At 41.9% G+C, this 21,022-nt stretch overlaps 2 protein-coding genes across 2 annotated transcripts in view; both read right to left on the bottom strand.

Moving 5' to 3' along the window:
- The window catches only part of KAT14 (lysine acetyltransferase 14), a 32,191-nt gene extending 19,305 nt beyond the window's left edge, over positions 1–12,886 (bottom strand). The window contains exons 1-4 of the mRNA XM_021700650.2: positions 12,628–12,886; positions 10,446–10,564; positions 6,484–6,605; positions 356–537 (exon numbers count right to left, since the gene is read on the bottom strand). Coding sequence (XP_021556325.1) covers positions 356–537; positions 6,484–6,605; positions 10,446–10,564; positions 12,628–12,886 — 682 coding nt within the window. The remainder of the gene's footprint in view (positions 1–355; positions 538–6,483; positions 6,606–10,445; positions 10,565–12,627) is intronic.
- A 285-nt stretch (positions 12,887–13,171) lies between these two features.
- Positions 13,172–16,631, bottom strand: LOC110589976 (protein PET117 homolog, mitochondrial). The gene is made up of 2 exons (XM_021700651.2): positions 16,413–16,631; positions 13,172–13,342 (listed from the first exon to the last, which is right to left on the bottom strand). The coding sequence occupies exons 1-2, from the start codon at positions 16,506–16,508 to the stop codon at positions 13,193–13,195; spliced, it is 246 nt and encodes an 81-aa protein (XP_021556326.1). The 5' UTR covers positions 16,509–16,631; the 3' UTR covers positions 13,172–13,192.
- Between the last annotated feature and the right edge of the window lie 4,391 nt (positions 16,632–21,022).

The raw sequence follows: 21,022 nt of genomic DNA on the forward strand, positions 1-21,022 counted from the left end.
TACTCTATTCATATTGGTGTATGTTTAAAAATTTCCATATTAAAAAGGTGTAAAACTAAATGAGATTGGAACTAGAGAACCTTTCAGATACCAAAGGAAATTTACAGAACTCATAACTTGAATGCTCACCTTGGGAGCACATATACAACTGGCCACTTGATTAGGAAATGATCAAATATTTTTTGTATGGTATTTATTTATAGCACACACAATATGTGTCATAATGAAATTGCCAGACAGAGTCACTCCAGAGAGGCAGATGGGCCATGCCTGGTACAAGCAGGATGTCTCGTAAGCTCACGCTTGCTTGGCTTCAGCCTGGTCAGCATGTCCTGTACCACTCTCACAAGAGTACCTTTTACTTTCAGAGTTGAGGCAGACAGCTTCTCTCCTTCAGGCTTCATTGTTGGGGGCTTGTTGTGAACAAGCTTCCACCATCCTGGTTCTCCGAACTCCTGAGCACCTGAACGGAAGAACATCGGGCTTCCCACGCTGAGGCAACCTGCTACTGTGCTCCACCAAGTCGAAGTCTTTTTCCTGGACAGTCCAAGAATTTAAAAATTATTGGCTTTTCAATTCTCTCATTATGTAGAAAATATACTCTGTATAACTCTAGGACTCAAAGCCTATGATATGCTAGGGAACCTCCAATCTTTGAAGGAACAGAGCCTAATAGTCAAGAGAGAGGCTCTGGGGGCACCTGGGTGGCTCAGTCAGTTGAGCCTCTGACTCTTGGTTTCGGCTCAGGTCATGATCTGGGGGTCATGAGATTGTGCCCCACGTGGGCTCTGTGCTCAGCAGGGAGTCTGCTTGAGATTCTCTTTCTCCCTCTTCCTCTGCCCTTCTCCCTGCTCATGTGTATTCTCTCTCTCTCTGAAAATAAATAAATAAATCTTAAAAAAAAAAAAAAAGAGGCTCTGGAGCCTGTCTGGCTCTACCACCTTCTGGCTGCCTCAGTTTCTTCTTTAAAATCAGGATAACAGAACTTAGCTCATAAGGCTGCTATGGGGATTAAATTAAATAATTCAAACAAAGCTCATAATAAAACACTTATCACAATCATCATGATTATGGAGTTCCACAGGCTAACTGAAGTGAACTTAAGTTGCTTTTATATGTGAATTAAACACAGCTCTCAGGAAAGCAAGCAAGAGAATCATTAGCCCTGGTAAACAGTTCATTTTACCCCAGGAGTCAGATGCACCTCTCAGTCTGCTCCTATTTGCCTGTACATAATAGAGTGGAATAAAACTATACAGTATGTTCCACAAATAGAGTTGAACTCTGGGGGAATAACCAGCTTTGAAAAAAAAAAAAGAAGTATATAACAAAAACTTTAAATGATACGTAAAACATCAACTATTCAGATTCCCGTTGAAAATGCTTTTAAAGGCAACTGTTGTATTTCCACCTTGAAAACATAATTACCAGAAATCCTGAAACACAGTCTCTCATAAGAAGACCAGCCTTAACAGTTGGAAAATATTGTTAAGGAGGCAAAAAGAAAAAAGCATTCTTACAGACAAAGATGTGCTAGAAAACAAAAACCACAAATATAAACATTTAGATAGGCATGAGCACCTTAGCTTCCGCCCCAGTGTTTTGGTCCCAGAGCATCTCTCCCACATTCATACCTTTTCCTAACCTTTCCAAACCCCACTCTTGCCCAAAGGATATTGTGGGGTGGGGAGACACGTTCCACTTGCTTTCTCACACAGCAGGTATGTTGGTCCAGCTGATGGTGTCCCTTCCCCAGGTCCCTCAGGCTCTGCTCACAGTAACTCCCACTCTCCTATTCTCAGATTCGCTTACTTTTTCTTCAGCCTGCTCAAACCTGCTTCTGAATCCCTGCAAGGAATTTTTCATTTCAGCTACTGTACTTTCCAGCTCCAAAATTTCTTTTTGGTTTCTTTTTAGGTTTTTAATCTCTCTGCTGATATTTCTATTTTGTTTAGACTTCATTTTCTTGACTTTCTCCACATCACTTCTTTGGGCATCTTTAGCACAGTTGCTTAAAAGTCTTTGTCTGGGGGTGCCTGGGTGGCTCAGTTGGTTAAGCATCTGCCTTCTGCTGGAGTCATGATCCCAGGATCCTGGGATCGAGCCCCGTGTCAGGCTCCCTGCTCAGCGAGGAGCCTGCTTCTCTCTCGCCCTCTGCCTGCCGCTCCCCCTGCTTGTGCTCTCTCTCTCTCTGTCAAATGAATCAATAAAATCTTAAACATAAATAAATTAAAAAAATAAAAATAAAAAATAAATAAATAAATGTCTTTGGTAGATCTATCGGTACGTCGTTTTCAGGGACAGTTTCTGTTGGTTTATTGTTTTTTCCTTTGAATGGGCCATACTCTCCTGTTTTTTTGTATTCCTTGTAATTTTTTGTTGAAAACTGGATATTTGAATTTAAAATGTAGTAACTCTGGAAATCAGATTATTTTCCTTCCCTGAGGTTTAAGGGTTTTTATTTTTCTGATTGTTGTAGGGTGTCTCTGTATCAAAGATCAGCCTGAGGTATAAATTTAAGTTCTTCTCTGGTCATTCCCCTGGGCATACACGGTGACTTTCTAATTTCCTCTGTGTATGTGGTTACTTTTGATTGTCTCAGTTTTCGATATCTGGCTCCAAAAAGGGGACAAAGGGAAAAATGAAGGCAGGGAGGAAAGTGCCGGCCTTTTAAGTCCCCTTGAAGTCATTGCAGCCAGAGGGAAAAAGGTCTACAACAATTCAGGGCAGGTGTAACCCACCTCTTCATATTCATTTCTGTGATCAGAAGCAGCAATCAGTGATCAGAGCAGATTCCTGATATCTGGAGGACAGGGTCCTTTTTGTCTACCCTGACTCCCACAAGCTGTGTATAAGCTGCTTTGGGAACAAGTGCACTGCTGGCTGCCACGGGGCTAAAAGGTGTGGAATGGGGAAATGTCACTGTGCTAAGAGCTGAAATCCACCAAAATCAATGCAATTTACCTTCCAAGCCTCCCCCTGGAAGTTGCAAGCCTTCAAAATAGACCCAGTGATCCAAAATAGTTACATCAGACAGATTCTGCCATTTCAACTGTTTTCTAGGTGGGGAGATACTTCTGGTGCTTCCTACTCTGCCCTCCCCCTAGAATCCTTGTCATATTATTTAAAAATTTTTTAAATACTATGAATGAGTTTTATCATATTTCATCAAATGTAAGATTCATTGACTTTAAGATACACCATTTTATGTACAACAAAAAAAGAAAACTAGCCATCAGTTATGACACACTAGCCCTTACAAGATTGTGTCCAGTTTGTATCCAGTTGTCAGAGATGTGAAAATTTAAAAATGTGTGCATCGTAAAAATCAATGAAATATGGTAATAGAGAAAAGTATTCAAAGTATTCTTCACTGGGGCACCTGGGTGGCTCAGTCGTTGGGCGTCTGCCTTCAGCTCAAGTCATGATCCCAGGGTCCTGGGATCGAGCCCCACATCAGGCTGGCTCCCTGCTCCGCAGGAAGCCTGCTTCTCCCTCCCCCACTCCCCCTGCTTGTGTTCCCTCTCTGGCTGTGTCTCTCTGTCTAAATAAATAAATAAAATCTTTAAAAAACAAACAAAAAAAACCCAAAGTATTCTTCACTAATCAAAGATATACCTCCTATATACTAAAATTAATAGAAGACTCTGTTAAACTACACTGGAATTAAAAGAAAAAAGTTACACCTCCTAGAAAAATTCAAGGCCAGGATTATAAAAGCAGATTAAATGATCACACATACAAAGGCAATTAAGCTGCAGCAATTAATTAAAGCTTTCGTATCCGTTTAAACTTGTTTCCACAATAGGTACATAAAGTCATTTGAATAAACCTTTACCTATTCCAACTTTAGTAAAACATTAAAGGCATAAAAGCAAAGCCTGTAAACATCTGAAAGAAAATGTATTCAAATCTTATACTTCATTACACAGTATACTATACTCTTAGATTCTATGGCAAATGAGAAATGCTTATCGTTAAGAATTTAAAGAATGTTCTATGGATAGCAGAATTTAAATCTTCAGTAGCTATGAAAAAACTCTAAATGTGCATGTCCTCTGCAGGCTGCTTCCCTGGGGCATAGTGATTCCGTGTATGAAGTTCAGACACAGAGATGTGAGTATGTGGTGACTGCCTCTGGAGAGGGGTTTCAGGTAGGTGGCTTTTCCAATCACGGATACTGACAGCAGAGTTCCCAAAGTGAAGGACAGCACTGAGGCAGAAAACTGAGTGACAAGGAATCACAGAGTGATTTTTTTTAGAGAGAGAGAGCGCACATGTGAGCTCGCAGGCGCAAGCAGGCAGGGGAGGAGCAGAGAGAGAATCCACCCCCAGCATGGAGCAGGCAGGGCTCAATCTCACGACCTTGAGATCATGACCTGAGCCAAAACCAAGAGTCAGAAGCTTAACCAACTGAACCATCCAGGCGCCCCACACAGAGTAATTTTAGTGATCTTTCATTCCTTCTGGTGGGATCAAGGAGAAAGTTCACTGCTTTAAGTTCTCCCCAACACATGCTACTACCCTTTTTAATCAAGACAGAGGGCCTTGATTGCCTTTACAGGCCTTGGGATCCAGCTATAATTTAATAGCACCGTTTTATTTTTAGCACACCTATTTTTATAGTGCCATTCTATGTATGGCAAATGATACAGGTTTTCTACTTATCATGGTGGTTTGAAGTTTCTTTTTAAAATGAATGTATTTATTTAAAAAAAAGTGACTGGATTTAAATAAGTAAATGGTAATTCAAGTGATACACTAACACGGCCAAAACCCACTAGTTTAATGGTTAAATTACACAGAAACTGGAGAGTAATTAATGCCTTTCAGTAAAGTATTAAAAAAAAAAAAAGCCTTGGCTGATTCCTCTCAGAACATGCTATACAAATGAACAAATGAAACAACTGAACAACTTATGTTAAAATATGGCAAAATCCTTAAAAACAGGCAATTTAAATCCAATTTCTTCCAGAAGACAATCTACTAAGCAGAATGGCACTGAGAGATCAGGAAAATGTTCCAAGATCTAATTTTATCGGTTTTTTCCCTTTCTTGCGCCTTATAAATGGGGTATATTAAGTTCCATAAATAGTGCTAAATCATTAAACTAAGACAACAGATTTCCTTTCTTTAAGAAAAGAACCAGTTATACTGTCAATTCTTTTCTTAGTAGCACTAAATAACTCAAGAACAAAAATAACTCCTTTTGTACAACCGTACTGAATCTCTTCTATTTTCTCCCCGCAGCCGAGCCTTCAGAAAGCTGCCGCTCCTGTCGGCTGCCCGCCCTGAGCTCCGAGCGATGCTGGCGGAGCTGACTTCTCAGTGCCCCAGGAAACAGAGGCTGCAGTGCCTTCAGAGTGAGGGCAGGCACAAACTCCCTGTTCTGATTGTGATCAGAGCCTGTGGCACGTCTACACTGACCCAATTAGGCAAGATTTATGAACCTCACACGGGACTTCAGATGGCAACTAACAATCAGCATCTCACACAATTTGCCAATGCAGTTGCAAACTCGCTAATCCCTAATAGCAATAAAAATCTTGTTGATCTGCAGGGACCTTTAGTTAAAACATGTGGTCTCAACATCTGTGCACTGGCATACCCAGGTCTGCCGAGCCAAAGCAGAGCACCAAGGAGGCATGCTCAGCAGTAAAGTCAATGCACTATCATGGAGAGGAATGAATGAACAAGCCGTATGTGTATTAACATGCCTAGACTTTGCTAAGCGCTATAATACCAAAACTTTATCAACAGGTTCTACCTGGTAGTTAATAAAAACAAATACCGAACGGGTAAGAGTCTATCAACGAGGAGCAATTTAAATAGGTACAGCCCGTCACTGCCACTGTTTTTCTTCCTCTGACCTTCTGTAAGATATTCATTTCAAAAGGACTTAATGATCCTATATCCTCACGTTACAGAGTTACTCATCCAACTGTTAAACAGCCTCATGCAATCCAATGCTCTATTTTTTAACTTTCTAAGAATCTCTTCAAATCTCTTCATGCTCAGTAGAAACTAAGAGTTTCCTCTAAAGTAGGATGAGAAAAGTCTAGAAACCTATACTTGTTTTTAAAGATATTATATATTTATTTGAGAGAGAGACACACACAGAGAGAGCACAAGCAGAAGGGAGAGGCAGAGGGAGAAGCAGACTCCCTGCTGAGCAGGGAGCCCGATGCGGGACTTGATCCCAGGACCTTGGGATCATGATCTGGGCCGAAGGCAGACACTTAGGCGACTGAGCCACCCAGGCGTCCCTGGAAACCTATACTTTTAATAGTATATACTTCCACTTTAGTTTCCGTAAATAAGTTTTTTAACTTAAAAAAGTAACAATATCTTCTGGAATTAAAATATTCTTTGTAATTGCCACAAGTACTAATTCCTAAGGGGCTTCGTTAGGCTGTCTCAAACCTCATGTACTTTGTTCCTTACTTCTTCATGGAAGTGTAAGTTTTTCAAAAATCACATTACCTATTCCCTAGTAAGAAGGTCCAATGTTTCTCAATAAAGGCGCAGATATCTTCTTTCCACCGGAAATAACCTTGCCGGCCACTTCCTTCCAGAGACAAGTTGTACATTGCCAGCATGACAACCTGGAACACAAACACAACAAGGGCTGGGAGAAAAGCATGACTAGGGATGTTAACCTTCCAGGGGAAATGTTCGTTTTTTTATAATCTGAGCAGGAATGGTGGGGAACAGAGGGGTTAAAGAAAGGATACTACCTTGGAATAGTCTCAGTAGAGAATTTTATTTCCTGTTTTGCTTTCATTAGATGAATAGCACTAATCCACCTAAGTATGTACAGTTGTTCCTTACACGCTGCATATGCAGGGCTGAGGTGTGGCTGAACTGATTATGATAAACAACTGCCATCCTAAGCAACTAAGCAATCTACCTGTTGTACACCCCCCACCCCCAGCCCTGTCCCTGCATCTCTCCACTTTACACAATGCGGCACTAGGTAAGGTGATAACCTCTGGCCGTGAGGCCTCCAGGTACCTGCTACAGCCCACATTTTCTGACTGCTGGGGCTGATCTTTATTAAATATTTTGAAAGTCACCCCTGCCTATATGTTTTTCTAAGCTCTGTAAGGAGCAGAAACAAAAGACTCTCAGAATTTCAAAGCTGAAAATAATGTAGTCACCATCTACTCAGTGTTTGGCCATTTTCATACATGGAAATCTTTCTTTGGATGACATTAGCATTAGACAGGGGCCCAGAGCCGAGAGGCCTGGCTGCTCAGCCAGAGGCTCCAAGACACCCCCGGAGCTCCACGTGAAAACTCCTCATCTGGTCCAGCTTCCTCGTTTACAGGTAATGCATTCATGGCCCCGAATTGGGAAGTGTCTTCCAGAAATATAAGTAACACATGTTCACTGTAGAAGATTTCAATAATAGAAGAGCAAGGGAGGAGGTAAAAATCACTCTAAATCTACCATCAAGAAACAATCACTTTTGACACATTCAAGGACTATGCTTTCAGGCATTTCTTCTTACATCTATATGCAATTTTGAATTATGTAATTTTGTGTAAATGGACAAAATGATACCAATTATTCAAAACTATGTTTTCAACCTAATAGAAACAGTGATTGATTTGGGGCCATTGAAATTGAAAAGGGGACAAAGAATCCATGAAAAGAATCTAACTTGATTCTTCTTTCCAGAAAGCGCATCCTGAAAATGTAAGGGGGCTAGTAAACTGCGTCTCAGGCTCCCCAGCACCTGTGCTCACAGCTTGAGACCCCCGATGGTCCATGGGAAAACCTCTGACTCCAAGGGCCTGGTAATGCTGACACTTCTAATACTGCTGACGCTTCCATTACCCGAGCTCTCCCCTCCTTAGACTCGTGAAACCTATAGATAGCCCACCAAACAATTAACCCCATCAACAGAGTTTTCAAGTTCTTCCACGCATTTTTGCAACAGGTCCACATCAGCCAACAAACATCTTCCTTAAAATAGTTAAACTGTCCACGGGGACTTACTATTTAATGGATATGGAATTTCAGCTTGGGAAGATAAAAATGTTCTGGAGATGGATAGCGGCAATGGTTGCAAAACACTGTAAATGTACTTAAGGCCGCTGAATTATATGCTTAAAAATGGATGAAATGGTAAACTTTCATGTTATATATATTTTACCACAATTTAAAAAAGTTATTGTTCAAGAAATACTTTAAGGAGAGACTGAAATGAGCTGCTTCTGCCTACTCCCAGACCCCTGTAGACTACCTCAGACACATGTATTCACTGTTAATCTCAGTGGTAGAGACATTGTCTGCTACTTTATTTCTGGTGTATATATATACATATTTTTTTTGGTATGTGTGAAATATTTAAAAAGTTAAAATTCATATATTTACTTGAAAATAACTTTTTCTATAATCACTTAATATTTACTGCGCAAACTACAAACTCAATATATGAAGGACATGGTTTTCCTCCTCTCCTGAAATCTGTAATCTGAAGAAAAGGAATCCCAGGTGGGTTTTCTGCTCTCCCACTAGCAGCCCAAGCCCATCAGTAACAGTGTGTCCCCAGGGAGGAGCTCAGGGCTGGCTGAGCCACAGTAGGCACTTCACAAGCTGGGAAACACCTAGAAAAATAATGAGTACAGATCATGGTACATTCTTTACCTGCCATGGAAGAGTAAGTGTCCAGGATGAGAATGTAACAAGTACCCTACCCTTCCCAAACACATGATAGAGTTTCTCCTGCATTTCCAACTGTGGTTCACAAATCACTAAGGAGGAGAGGACACAAGAAAGGACATGGAAGAAAGGTCAGGAGACCAGACTGCTTTACTAATGGTATTTTGTGATCAAACAAGCATTTCTACTTATTACTTGCAAAAATCAACAAAGTTTAAGATTTAAAAGGATAGAAAACCCACCTATTTGGTGACATCAATAGAATCTATCCAAAACCATCTGATTCTCTTTCAGCTCTTTCTTGAGAGTCTCGGTCTTTTAGGTGCAACTAGAAATACTGGTCAGTAGTTTACCAAGACCAGATCTACCAAGTGTCTGATCTGCCACTTCATCATACCAGGGTATTATCTCCCATCAGTCTGTCTTCTGGCAGTGAGAACATAATTTTCAAGTGATGTTAGTCTAATTAAAAGTGCAAACTGAACCAATATTATATCTTCTAAGCAATATAACCAAAAGCTGGTTGTTCTTTTCAAAAGAACCTCCACAGAAAACTCGTATTCTTGCAAATAAACTATACATACTTGCTATTTCTTCCACTTTACAGCTTTTTGAGAAGCTACTTGCAGATCAAACACAAATCTGTCGTGGGTATATGCATCAGAATAATCTATTAATATTAATCTGACCTTGCCTAGATGCAATATCCCATGTACATGTTGAGAAAAACATCACAATTACATTTATGAGGTTATATCCTCAGTACAAACTTCCCTTCATTTTCTACTTGCATATTTTTGGCTAGTCAAAAAAAGGCTCCCTAAATTCACCACTGACAGATTTCATTAGTACATCTCCTAGGGAAGCACTGATAATTAAGATAACAGTCTAAGCTGCTAAAGCAACTGCAGTTTATAAGGAATACCTTAAGTGGCTGAGATCATTTCATCTAAACTCTTTCTCATTACCCTGCTTATTTCCTAGCAAAAAAAGTGCTATGGGTAATTAACTTATTTGTTTGTCTGCTTACTGTTGAAAATAAATGCCTAGAATGCCAGCTCCCCAGCTGTCTCACTCAGCACAGCAGTCTCCAGGCCTACGACAGCACCGGGTTTGTCCGAGGCACTCAGTATGTATACTCCAGTCATTTTTAGAACTTACTGTTATCGTTGGTACCCTGTTATAGACATATTAATATAAGAACAAAACCAAAAAAATTTAATGCAAGCTGGAGATCAGTAAAAAGCTATTGTTCATGCTATAATTGGCTTGGACTAGGGTGCTGGTACCAAAGATGGTTAAAAGGTGGCCATAGGCATTGATTGAAAAAAATTTTTCAAGCATGTCTGTGTTCAAATACAGAAAAGCCAGATTTATGTTGGCTTCTGCCACATTATACCTTTCAACTATTTCTAATGTGGCCATCTTTACATTTTTAAAAATGGTTTTATTGTTCTAAACATGGCTGCCAGAAAAAATGTGAACCTTTTAATTCCATTAAAATCAGAGTTTGGTATTATATATAAATGAAATTCTATGTGTATCTGAGGTTTTCAAGAATCTCAAACCTAATTCACTAAGTTAGCGTTGAGTATTTTTACCAAGAACTCCTTTCTCCATATAGTTGGAATATGATTTTCATTGTGGTATAGAAAGTGACTCTCAAAACCGCTCAAAAGCCTAGAAGTAAGCTCCTCATTCTCTGAATATTCATTCCACTAAATTCTTTGGAGGATCGACCTCATGAATTCGAGGGGGGAGAGCTTTTTACTCACTTGCTGCCACGTGAGCTTCAGCCTTTCATACTGCTCCTTGCCATCTTCCGAGCAATCGGAACAAGTGAACCTAAAAAAATTATCACCCTTAAGGTAACTGAGCTGTTCCCTCAGCTGACCTAGGAGAAAAACAAAAAGGCACATCATAGGTTTATTTACAGTGGCATTTATCGTTTATCAACCAGATTTTCCTTGCTTCCCATGTTTTTCCTCTTTTTTAGCCAACCCATGACAGCAGGATGGGAATGGGGAAGGTAGAAGAAAAGATTTTTATTTTTCTAACATAGTGTATACCTGTTGAGCTCTGTGGTTCCCTAACTTTTAGGAGAAAGATACTGAAAAAGCAAGTTTTTATTGCTGTCATTGGGTTTTCCAACTGTTGACATTCCTTACTCCTATGGGTCTCTTGACACATTCTTTCAAGAAATATCTGAGTTCCTGCTGCATGCCAGGTACTGGTGTAGGAACTGGAATACACAGTACCCAAGGCAGGTGTGCTCTTGGCATTTTACAAATTTGGAGGGCCACAGATGAGGAAATAGGTCATCACAACAGCACAGTGTTCTCCATCCTCCTGGAATGAATCACTCTCTGAAAGTGGGGTCTGGGTCTCTGCCTTGAATCACCAGAATCAGGTGATGCTGATGCTCTGAGAGACAAGACAACCACTGGAATGGAACGCAGTGTGTGCCATAGGGCAATGTGAGGGCACAGAGAAGGGAAGCCCAACCCATATTAGGAAGATGGGAGGGCTAGAAAAAGTGGGTCTGCAGGGGGCCTGAAGGATGACTAGAATTGGCCAGGTGAAAAGGGGTGCCTGTGTGTTTGGCAGGGAGGCCATGGGGGCTAGAGAGACACATATTCCAGAGAGGAAATGAAAATGTGTGAAGACCTTGGGGTAAGAAAGAAATGTTTGTGGAGAAGAAAAGCTCACCCTAACTGCAAAGTGCTGGTTGTGTGGCAACAGGATACTGAAGAGAGAAGCTGAAGTTAGTAGGGACCCTATCGTGAAAGACAGCTTAAAACACATCCTGAGAGGACAAGGGGAATGCCACTGAGATTTTCAGGCAGGTGCGTGAATCAATAAGCAGAAACTGCTCAGAAGCAAACACTAGCTAAGGCATAGAAAGTTCTAGATTGTTTCCTATGAAAATGTTAATTTATTAATAGTAACTATTATTCTGAATAGTTAAATCCATCTTTTTTTTTTTTTAAAGATTTTATTTATTTATTTGACAGAGAGAGACACAGCGAGAGAGGGAACACAAGCAGACGGAGTGGGAGAGGGAGAAGCAGGCTCCCCACAGAGCAGGGAGCCCGATGCGGCACTCGATCCCAGGACCCTGGGATCATGACCTGAGCTGAAGGCAGTCACTCAACCAACTGAGCCACCCAGGCGCCCAGTTAAATCCATCTTAAACACATTTCCACATACCAGAAAATGACCCATTTCACATGTATGTATGTGTATACACACACACACACACACACACAAATTCCTCTGACCTAGTTACAAACTCTATTACACAAAGAATTCCTTTACTAGTCTCTGCCTAATGGGAAAATCCTGTTTTGGTTAAGACTCATGATGGCTGGCAGAGCATGCTCCTTGAGAGCCTGGAAGCTGGCAGATGCAAAGATTAAGTTGAAAGAGTGAGGTATCAGGAGAGCACGTGTGTGTGTATCTCTTGCCAGCAGATCTAGGAGGCCAGCAAGCAGAAAACAAGAATGGTCCCAAAAAAAGAGCACAAAATACTCTTAATCTGCTAATTCTGACTTACTTCAGCATACAACAGCAGTTTTCCATGGGAGTTAAATATTACCCGAGTAACTTGAACTTTAATTCTATACTGGGCCTATTATTTGGCCCCAAATCCGTAACATGATCTTGTTAGAACAATGTGGCTAATTCTTTAAATAACGCAGAATTTCCAATTTTCTGATTTTTATTGGGTTGCCATCAAGAACGTTAATTTAACAACGTGAGAGGTTGACAGTAATTTTTATTAATACAAATGTGTCTATGTTTTATATAAATCTGTCATTAACCAACTAAACTAATAATAAATATATTAATTATCTTTTTATTTAGGTCCATTTTACATTCATATTTGGCTCACAGGTTAGAAAAACAACCTTCACGCAGGAATTGACAAATCAAAGGAATTGAGAAGCTCCTTACTGGCCGGGATCCATTTTTGGCACTTGTCACAGAAGTAGGACAGCTGCTCCTCCATCCACGACACATCTCCTTCATCACTGTTGAGGGAATCCCCACTCTGATCATGAGATAAGTCCACTGATGCCTGGTCCTCCGATTCCACGATCAGGAGAGTCTCCCCCTCCACCTCCCCCTCCTCCAGCCCTTCTGAGGTAGATGTTCTCGTGGCTTCATCATCGTGCCGGCTTATCAAACTACTCAGGTGCATGTTACTATCCATCCCTTCCTCTCACCGTTCCAAAGTGCTTTTCACTAACAATCCTAAGCTCTGGACACCAAGCTTACCGGGGCTTCTACCAGGACCACACAGACAGAAATTCTTCAGAAGAGTGTCTGCCTGCTTCTTGACTCAGAAGGGACTTTTAAAGCAGTAATTTAGAATATATGGTCCACTGTCCTTTTCTTTGGTCAAGCTGGAAAGGACAGTGACCAAAAAAAGGTTAAAGACCTCACTAAGCTATTCTCCATCCACACTCGCACACCCACACTTGACACTGTCCCATCAATATTTGACATCCATTTCAAGTCATGTTTTTTGAGATCCTTTTGCCAATAACATCTTCTCTCTTTCTGCTTCAAGTTGCTCAGTCAAAATAATCTGTTCTCCCAAAAGACGAATGTTTTCTTTTTTCCGATTTTGTCTCTCAATGTCTCTGATCACTCCATCATGAAGCCTCTAAAAACGTAAGAAACAGATTTCAGTAACACCTTGAACAGGTGGTTCCCATCCTCGTGCCATTCAATCCGAGTAACAGTGCTACTAAAATACACTGAAAACTTTCAGACTCCAAATACCCAATTACTATTTCAACTTTCTGCATAAATGTAAAATGTAATAAACCATCAGATTAATTTGGTAGTGTGCTCCACTAGTGTTATCACTAAAATGACTTCTTACCATTATTTTAAGAAATTCCTGAACATTCAATATAGAAACTTAATGGGAAATAACATTAACTTAAAAAGGAAAAAACTGCTCCTGTGTTGAACTTTAAAAGCTTAATTGATACTCAATGCTTTAAAAGACTTGGTGAGATTTACCACAGTAACTCTATGAACTACACTCATGTTAGCAATTATCCTCACTGAATAATAAACATCAAAGAAAGAAAAAAGGTTACTGAAATTTAAATAGGATGCAAGAAAGGAAAGAACTTGGTTTTTTCTAGTGTGTAAAGAGAAGAAGCAAAAATTATAAAGAATTACCAACCAGTTACATAACCGAGACTCTGCTACTACCAGACAAAAAAATAAAGGCCCATCAGTGGTAGTTACTTTGATAAGCACTAAAGACAGGCAGAAAATTCCAGAACATGGACCTAGCACTTAAGGTGAGACTTTTTAAAGCAAAAATCCAGTCATTACTAATAATTACCATTTTACAGTTTTTAGGTCACAAAATACTCTAATTTTTTTTAACAGTGGCCTTGTGAGGTAGAATTAATGGGGGTGGGGCCCAGGCTTGGGGTTGTTTTTTTGTTTTAAACTATCAGGTCTATTTTAAAAACTCACAAAGTACCTACTTGCTGGACCTCCTCCAAGCCTAGAGTGTCATTTGCTCTTACCAAGGAGTCTGGGGAATTTAAGAGTCCTGGAACAGACAATACAACTGAAAACCAACTTTTTGGAACACTGCTCCTTGACCACATCTCCAGAGACATTTGACTCCTCCCTCTCCCGGTGTTTGGTCCTGTGCTCCATGAACCATGACACACCCACCCACACTCCCACCCCACCTCCCAAAGCGCACACCATTGGCTGGAATCATTCTTCCCACACCTGCCTCTGAGCTCCCACCCTTCCTTTCTCTCAGACTTAAGCATATGACTTAGGAGCTATTCTCCGGCCACCATTTGCTACCTTCCTCCAAGTTTCAATATATGCTGATTGCCTGTGACTTCCACTTAACTGTCTTCCTAACCACCAAGACCTCTTGACCGTTACTCATATAGCACTACTCTTTTTGCTGGGTTCCTGTAAGGATGAATGTCAGTACCTGGTATGTGGCAGACAGTCAAAAATGATAGTAAACTACAGTCATTATTTTATTTCTTGCTTCCTTGAAACTTCCAACACACCCACAGTGTCCAATCATCTGTTTTACTCCCTCCCAGGCGAGAAAGAAAGTCCACGGTGAATGACTGGATGTAAAATAAACACAGGTTATTCTGGTCAATCTTCTCTTCACCTAACTTCCAAATATCTAGCTCTTTCTGTTCTTCCATTCTCTAGCACAGTGATATTCAACCCGGCCTGCATGTTAGAATTCCCTGGGTAGCTTTTAAAACATACCTAAGCTGGATCCCCCACCTCCAAGAGATTCTGATTTAAGAAGTCTGGAGTAGGTTAGGTTGTAAAAAACTTCCCAGGAACATGAGATGTGTGGCTAGTTCAGAACCAAGTTCTTACCCATCCTACCCCATACTCTTTGAAAATCTCTGCCTTCACTGACCTCAGAGCTAAATCCTCTACTCCATCTCAAATTTCTTTTGATCACCCTCATTTCCTTTCACTTCTTAGAAGAGGAACTCTCCTGTGTTCCAAAAGCTACCCCCCTCAGAAGCCATACTTTATTCCCAAATCTCTAACCTTTCACACCCTGTCATGATTCATCCCAACACCCCCTCCCCAAAATTCTTACACCATCACACCTTTCTCTGATTTCCACAAACTGTGAACAACAAGGACAAAGACCTCATCTGCTTCATCTCTGTATACCAAGCACACTGCTCAGCCCAATGCAAGAAAAGACTGTTTACTAGTTCATCCAGTTCATTTCCACCCTTAGCAAACTAGGCTCAACCCTAACACACGCGCTGACCTAGTTGCTTGTTCTCACACTCAATGTTCCGCATTGCTGTGAATCAGTTACAGACTCAGGGACGCCTGTCCTTCCTTATCTTTGTTTCTCAACGTGCCTAGTGTGGTGCCTAACACACAAAGATCGGTCATTAAACATGCGCCAACTAGAGTAAAGAAAATAGGAACTGAGAGACACAGAATGGACGGCCATTCTACCCATCAGTAAGTCACGGTTATTTCCAGAAATACAAGTACCGAAAAAAAGAAAATATGCAGGCTGGTATCTCCAGTTCCCGGAATCTGGTTTCCATAGCAAACTGCTCCTTAAAAGACAAAAGACAAAAAAAAAAAAAAAAAAGCATCCATCAAATTACCTTGGCCAAAGGCACGGAAAGTGAATGCGGGGAAGCCTCCTTAATCCTGGGATAAAATCTCACTAGCACTGAAACACATTAGGATTGAGCCTCAACCTTGGGCCTGGGGTTGGGGAGAGGCCGACAACTTGCTGAGTGCACCCCACGCAAACCCCTTCCCCGCTTCGACTTTGCAGCAGCCCAGGTGAGACGCTAAAAGGTCGGTGTCACTGCAGGTTGGCGGTGACTTGGGAACCGGACCGCCGACCACGCCGCGGGCGGGCCTTAGCGGGAGCCGGGCGGCTGCAGCGCCGAGGGCCGGGGCTCCCAGGCGCCGGCCAGGACGGGGTCGCCCGGGGCCTCCCGGTGCACGCGGCCGCGGGGACTGCGGCGCCCAGGACCCGGCGGGCGGCGGCCAGGCCGCAGTCGCGAGAGCGCGGAGGAGGCGGGCCGCGCCGCCGCGGAGCCCACGAAAGAGGGAAAGACGAGGAGCAGCGGAGAACCACGCGGAGAGAGACCAGCGGGCCCAAGGTCGCCGTCGCCGCGGCCACCGCGCGCGGGCCCCGGAAGAGGCGGTCACGTGACACCGACCTGCCGGTCCTGCCGTTGCTTCAGATGCACGCCGGCCACGGTGGCCGCCGTCAGCACCACCGAGAGGCCCAGCACCGCCTTCGAGCTCCTCGACATCCCCGCGCCGGCCACTGAGGCCTCCTCCTACCCGCCCCGAGCCCGGGGCAGTCGCTGAGCGATTCTCTCCGGGTACGGGTCAGGCTCGACCGCTCGAGCGCAGAGCCCCGGCCTCCGGGTGCGCCGCCCGCCGCGCCAGGCGCGAGCAATCGAGAGCCGAGCGGCGTCTCGCTCCGCGGAAAACGTGGCTGCGGGTGCGGTCATGGGGCAGGAGTGCCTCTGCCTCTCCTCCCGACCGTGGCACGCACACACACACCTGTCCCCTCTGAGCGCGACGGTGAGCCGGGTCCTTTGCTCCATACCAGCTTCCCCAAACGCAGCCTCATTGCCCTTTTGGAGGGGCAGGTGCCACCAGAAGATGGAGTTCTTGCTTGAAGATTCATAATTAAATGTTGTAGACACTGTCACCTGTTTTCATCTTGATGCTGTGTGCTGCCTGGTCAGGCTCTGATTTTTCTTAAAACCGAAAGTCTTCTGGCTAAAGAGCATGCTAACTGAGCAGCGATGCCTCGTTGCCTCCTGATAAGAAAAGCGCTGGTCAAATTGTTTCCCGTGTAATCTTTAAGAGATCACCTTTATACCTTTGGAACTTCAGTTCCCGCACCAATAAGACAGGATTCCCGATTCCCACATTACTAGGAAAATGAATAAATGAATGAATGAATGATAGAATGCGTCAGGCATTGTGCAAGACATCATTTTCACTTTTCCTTATGGTAGAAAGAAGTTTGGCTTTCCAGAAACTATAAAGTATCTGATAGAGCAGACAATGAAGAGTATTCCCATTAAGTCATTCTTTCCCACTGGAATTCACAGGGAGTAAGCTTCTTCCTATGGAAACAACTGTGGACAATGTTGATTAGGGCCATGTCTTGGTTAGGATCACCCAAGGGCTTCTCCATCATTCATTTCTGTAGTGCCTTGCTATTCCAGTTTCTGTTATTTCAGCATAAATGGCATGAGGTGATTATTGCTCTTTTTTTTTTTTATTCATGAGAGACAAAGCGAGAGAGAAAGGCAGAGGGAGAAGCAGACTCCCAAGGAGCAGGGAGCCCGATGCGGGACTCGATCCCAGGACGGATCATGACCTGAGCCGAAGGCAGACGCCCAACCATCTGAGCCACCCAGGCGCCCTGATTATTGCTCTTAAGAAATGTAATAAAATAAAAAAATTTAAATACTCTTTTCAAATCACATTTTGTCCACAGTATTTTTCTCAGCCAGAGGAGGATGTACCACTGAATTGGAAAACTGGGTTCCTGCCTTAATAGACCGTGGAGTTAGAAGAACTTTAATTCAAGTATATTTGTATACTTTTCTAATAGAAAAAAAAAAACTATATTGGACTGCTTTTTACTTGTGGTGGACTCCAGATATTTTTCTCTGAGTCAGTGAGCCTTCAGCAGAGCTACATGGCCTTAGAATTTGTCAGAGTTAGATGGCCTTTCATTCTATTGTGACTAATTTTTCAATTTGTCTTCTTTAAATGTAGTTTTATTCTACTTTTAAAAATCCTTTATGTGTTAACAATGTCAAATGAAAAAGTAGATTATCTATTTAAATATTTATGACCCTTGACAGGGTATTTTGTGTGATTACTGTCACATAAATGACTGAAATGAGAGAATGACTGCAGACCCCTATATCCAATAATCACAATAAAAAAGACAGGGAGGGCCACCTGGGTGGCTCAGTCGTTAAGCGTCTGCCTTTGGCTCAGGTCATGATCCCAGGGCCCTGGGATGGAGCCCCTCATCGGGCTCCTCGCTCTGCTGGAGGCCTGCTTCCCCTTCTCCCACTCCCCCTGCTTGTGTTCCCTCTCTCGCTGTATCTATCTGTCAAATGAATAAATTAAAAAATCTTAAAAAAAAAAAAAGACAGGGAGACGGTTAACAAGTAGCATTCGTTATGGACTGCGTGTTTGTGTCCCCTCCTAAAACTCTTATGTTGAAATCCTAACCCCTTAGTTATAGGAGATGGGGCCTTTGGGAGGTAGTTAGGTTTCGATAAAGTCATGAGGGTAGAGCCCCCAGGATGGATTAGTGTCCTTATAAGAAGAGCAAGAAACTAAAGCTTGCTATCCACCACGTGAGGACATAGCAAGAAGACGGCTGTCTGTAAACCAGGAAGGGCCCTCACTGGAACCCAACCAGGCTGGCACCCTGATCTCAGAATTCCCAGCCTCCATAACTGACAAATCTCCGTTGTTTAAGCCATGCAGTCTTTGGTATTTTTGTTACAGCGGCCCAAGCTAAGACAGCAATGAACTGTTCCCCAAAGTTAAGTATGGGTGTGGATTCCTGCTCCAGAGTCAGTATCACCTAATATAGAAGATTCAAGACCCAGTTCTCTGTCAGAACCTTCCAGCAACTGTCCTCCAGGAGCCAGGTGCTGATTGGTCTTGAATTCCTCACTCTCTTTTTCTCAATGGTAAATCATCACTTATGCCAACTAAATGGAAAAGTCCTGCCTAACCATTGGAGAATCTCAGTAAGAGGTGCTCCTGAAATAATCGCAGAGCTCCTACTACAAGGTAGAAGGCATAAAATTGAGACCCACCCACCCACAGAGAGGGTTAAAAAAAATCACTTCATAATATTGGCACTTAGCACATTAATGTGCTACATGCATTTCAAAGCTGTTTATCTCTTTACCAGGATCTATTTCCTCCACCCCCAGCTCCCACTCTTCTACTCTCTGCTTCTGTGACTTTGACTTTTTTAGGTTCCACATATAAGTGAGATCATACAGTATTTGTCTTTCTGTGTCTGGCTTACTTCACTTAGCATTATACCCTCCAGGTTCATCTATGTTGTTGCAAATGGATTTCCTTCTTTTTCAAGGCAGAATAATATTCCTGTGTGTGTGTGTGTGTGTGTGTGTGTGTGTGATATTCTTTATCCATTCATCTGTCAGTGGACACTTACAGTGTTTCCATATCTTGGCTATTAATGCTGCAACTGATATGGGAGTATAGATAGCTCCTCAAAATCCTGATTTTATTTCCTTTGGATGTATACCCAGAAGTGCAACTGCTGAATCACATGATAGTTCTATTTTTAATTTCTTGAGGAATCTGCATACTGTTTTTCATAGCGGCTGCACCAGTTTACATTCCTACTTACTTTACTCCACATTCTCACCAACACTTCTTACTTCTTGTCTTTCTGATGACAGCCTCTCTAACAGGTGTAAGGTGATACCTCTTTGTGGTTATAATTTGTGTCTTCTGATTTTCCTGACAATCAGTGATGTCGAGCACCTTTTCATCTACCTGTTGACCATTTCATTTATAAGACGAATGAGTTGTGGGGATCTAATGCACAGCATGGTGACTAGAGTGAATCATACTGTGTTGTATACTTGAAATTTGCTAATAGAGTAGATCTTAAGTGTCCTCACCACACACCAAAAAGGTAACAATTTGAAGTGATGGATGTGTTAATGAGTTTGATTGCAGTCATTATTTCACAATGTGTAGATGTATCAAGTCATCACATTGTACACCATAAATATAAACAATTTTTATTTGTAAATTATTCCTCAATAAAGTTAGGAAGAAAAGAAATTGTAAGAAAAATTTTAAAGCACCAAGAAGAAAAAATAAATTATACATACACATATACACACATCAAAAGAAAAGACAAGAAGTACTGATATAGCCGTTTGCAGTGATGTGGATGGAACTAGAGGGTATTATGTTAAGTGAAATAAGTCAATCAGAGAAAGACAATTATCATATGATCTCACTGATACGAGGAATTTGAGAAACAAGACAGAGGATCACAGGGGAAGGGAGGGAAAAATGAAACAAGACGAAACCGGAGAGGGAGACAAACCATAAGAGACTCTTAATCTCAGGAAACAAACTGAGGGTTGCTGGAGTGGTGGGGGTGGGAGGGATGGGGTGGCTGGGGGATAGACATTGGGGAGGGTATGTGCTATGGTGAGCGCTGTGAATTGTGTAAGACTGATGAATCACAGACCTGTACCCCTGAAACAAATAATACATTATGTGTTAATTAAAAAAAAAGTTCATTTAAGAATGCCAAAAAAAAAAAAAAAAAAAATATGCTATATGCTAAAACATGGATGAACCTTGAAACTTTGAAAACGCTATGCTAAGTAAAAGAAGCACCAAAGATCAGGTATTGTATGATTCCATTTATTTAAAGTGTCCAGAATAGACAAATCCCTGTTTGCCAAGGGCTGGGGGATTTGGGAGATGGGGAGTAATGGCAAATGAGTTTCTTTTTGGGGGTAATGAAAATGTTCTAGAATTAGATCATGAGGATGGGTGCACAACTCTTGACTCTGCTAAAACCCACTGAATTGGGTACTTTAAAGGGTAAATTTTATGATATATTAATAATTTCACTGAAGCTGTTAAAAGAAGGTGAAAAAAGACTGTTTATATGTATCAACTCATTTCATCTTCACAATGACCCTACAAAATGGGTGCTGTTTGTGTCCCCATTTTACAGGTGAGGAAACTGAGGCACAGAGCGGTATAT

This window comes from Neomonachus schauinslandi, chromosome 10 (genome assembly GCF_002201575.2).
Source record: "Neomonachus schauinslandi chromosome 10, ASM220157v2, whole genome shotgun sequence".
Classification (NCBI taxonomy): Eukaryota; Metazoa; Chordata; class Mammalia; order Carnivora; family Phocidae; genus Neomonachus; species Neomonachus schauinslandi.

Excerpts from the sequence above, each read along its gene's own strand:
- LOC110589976 (XM_021700651.2), bottom strand. The coding sequence starts at position 16,508 with ATGTCGAGGAGCTCGAAGGCGGTGCTGGGCCTCTCGGTGGTGCTGACG. Across the intron at positions 13,343-16,412 it reads AGCAACGGCAGGACCGGCAG|AGGCTTCATGATGGAGTGAT; the intron begins GTCGGTGTCACG and ends TTACGTTTTTAG.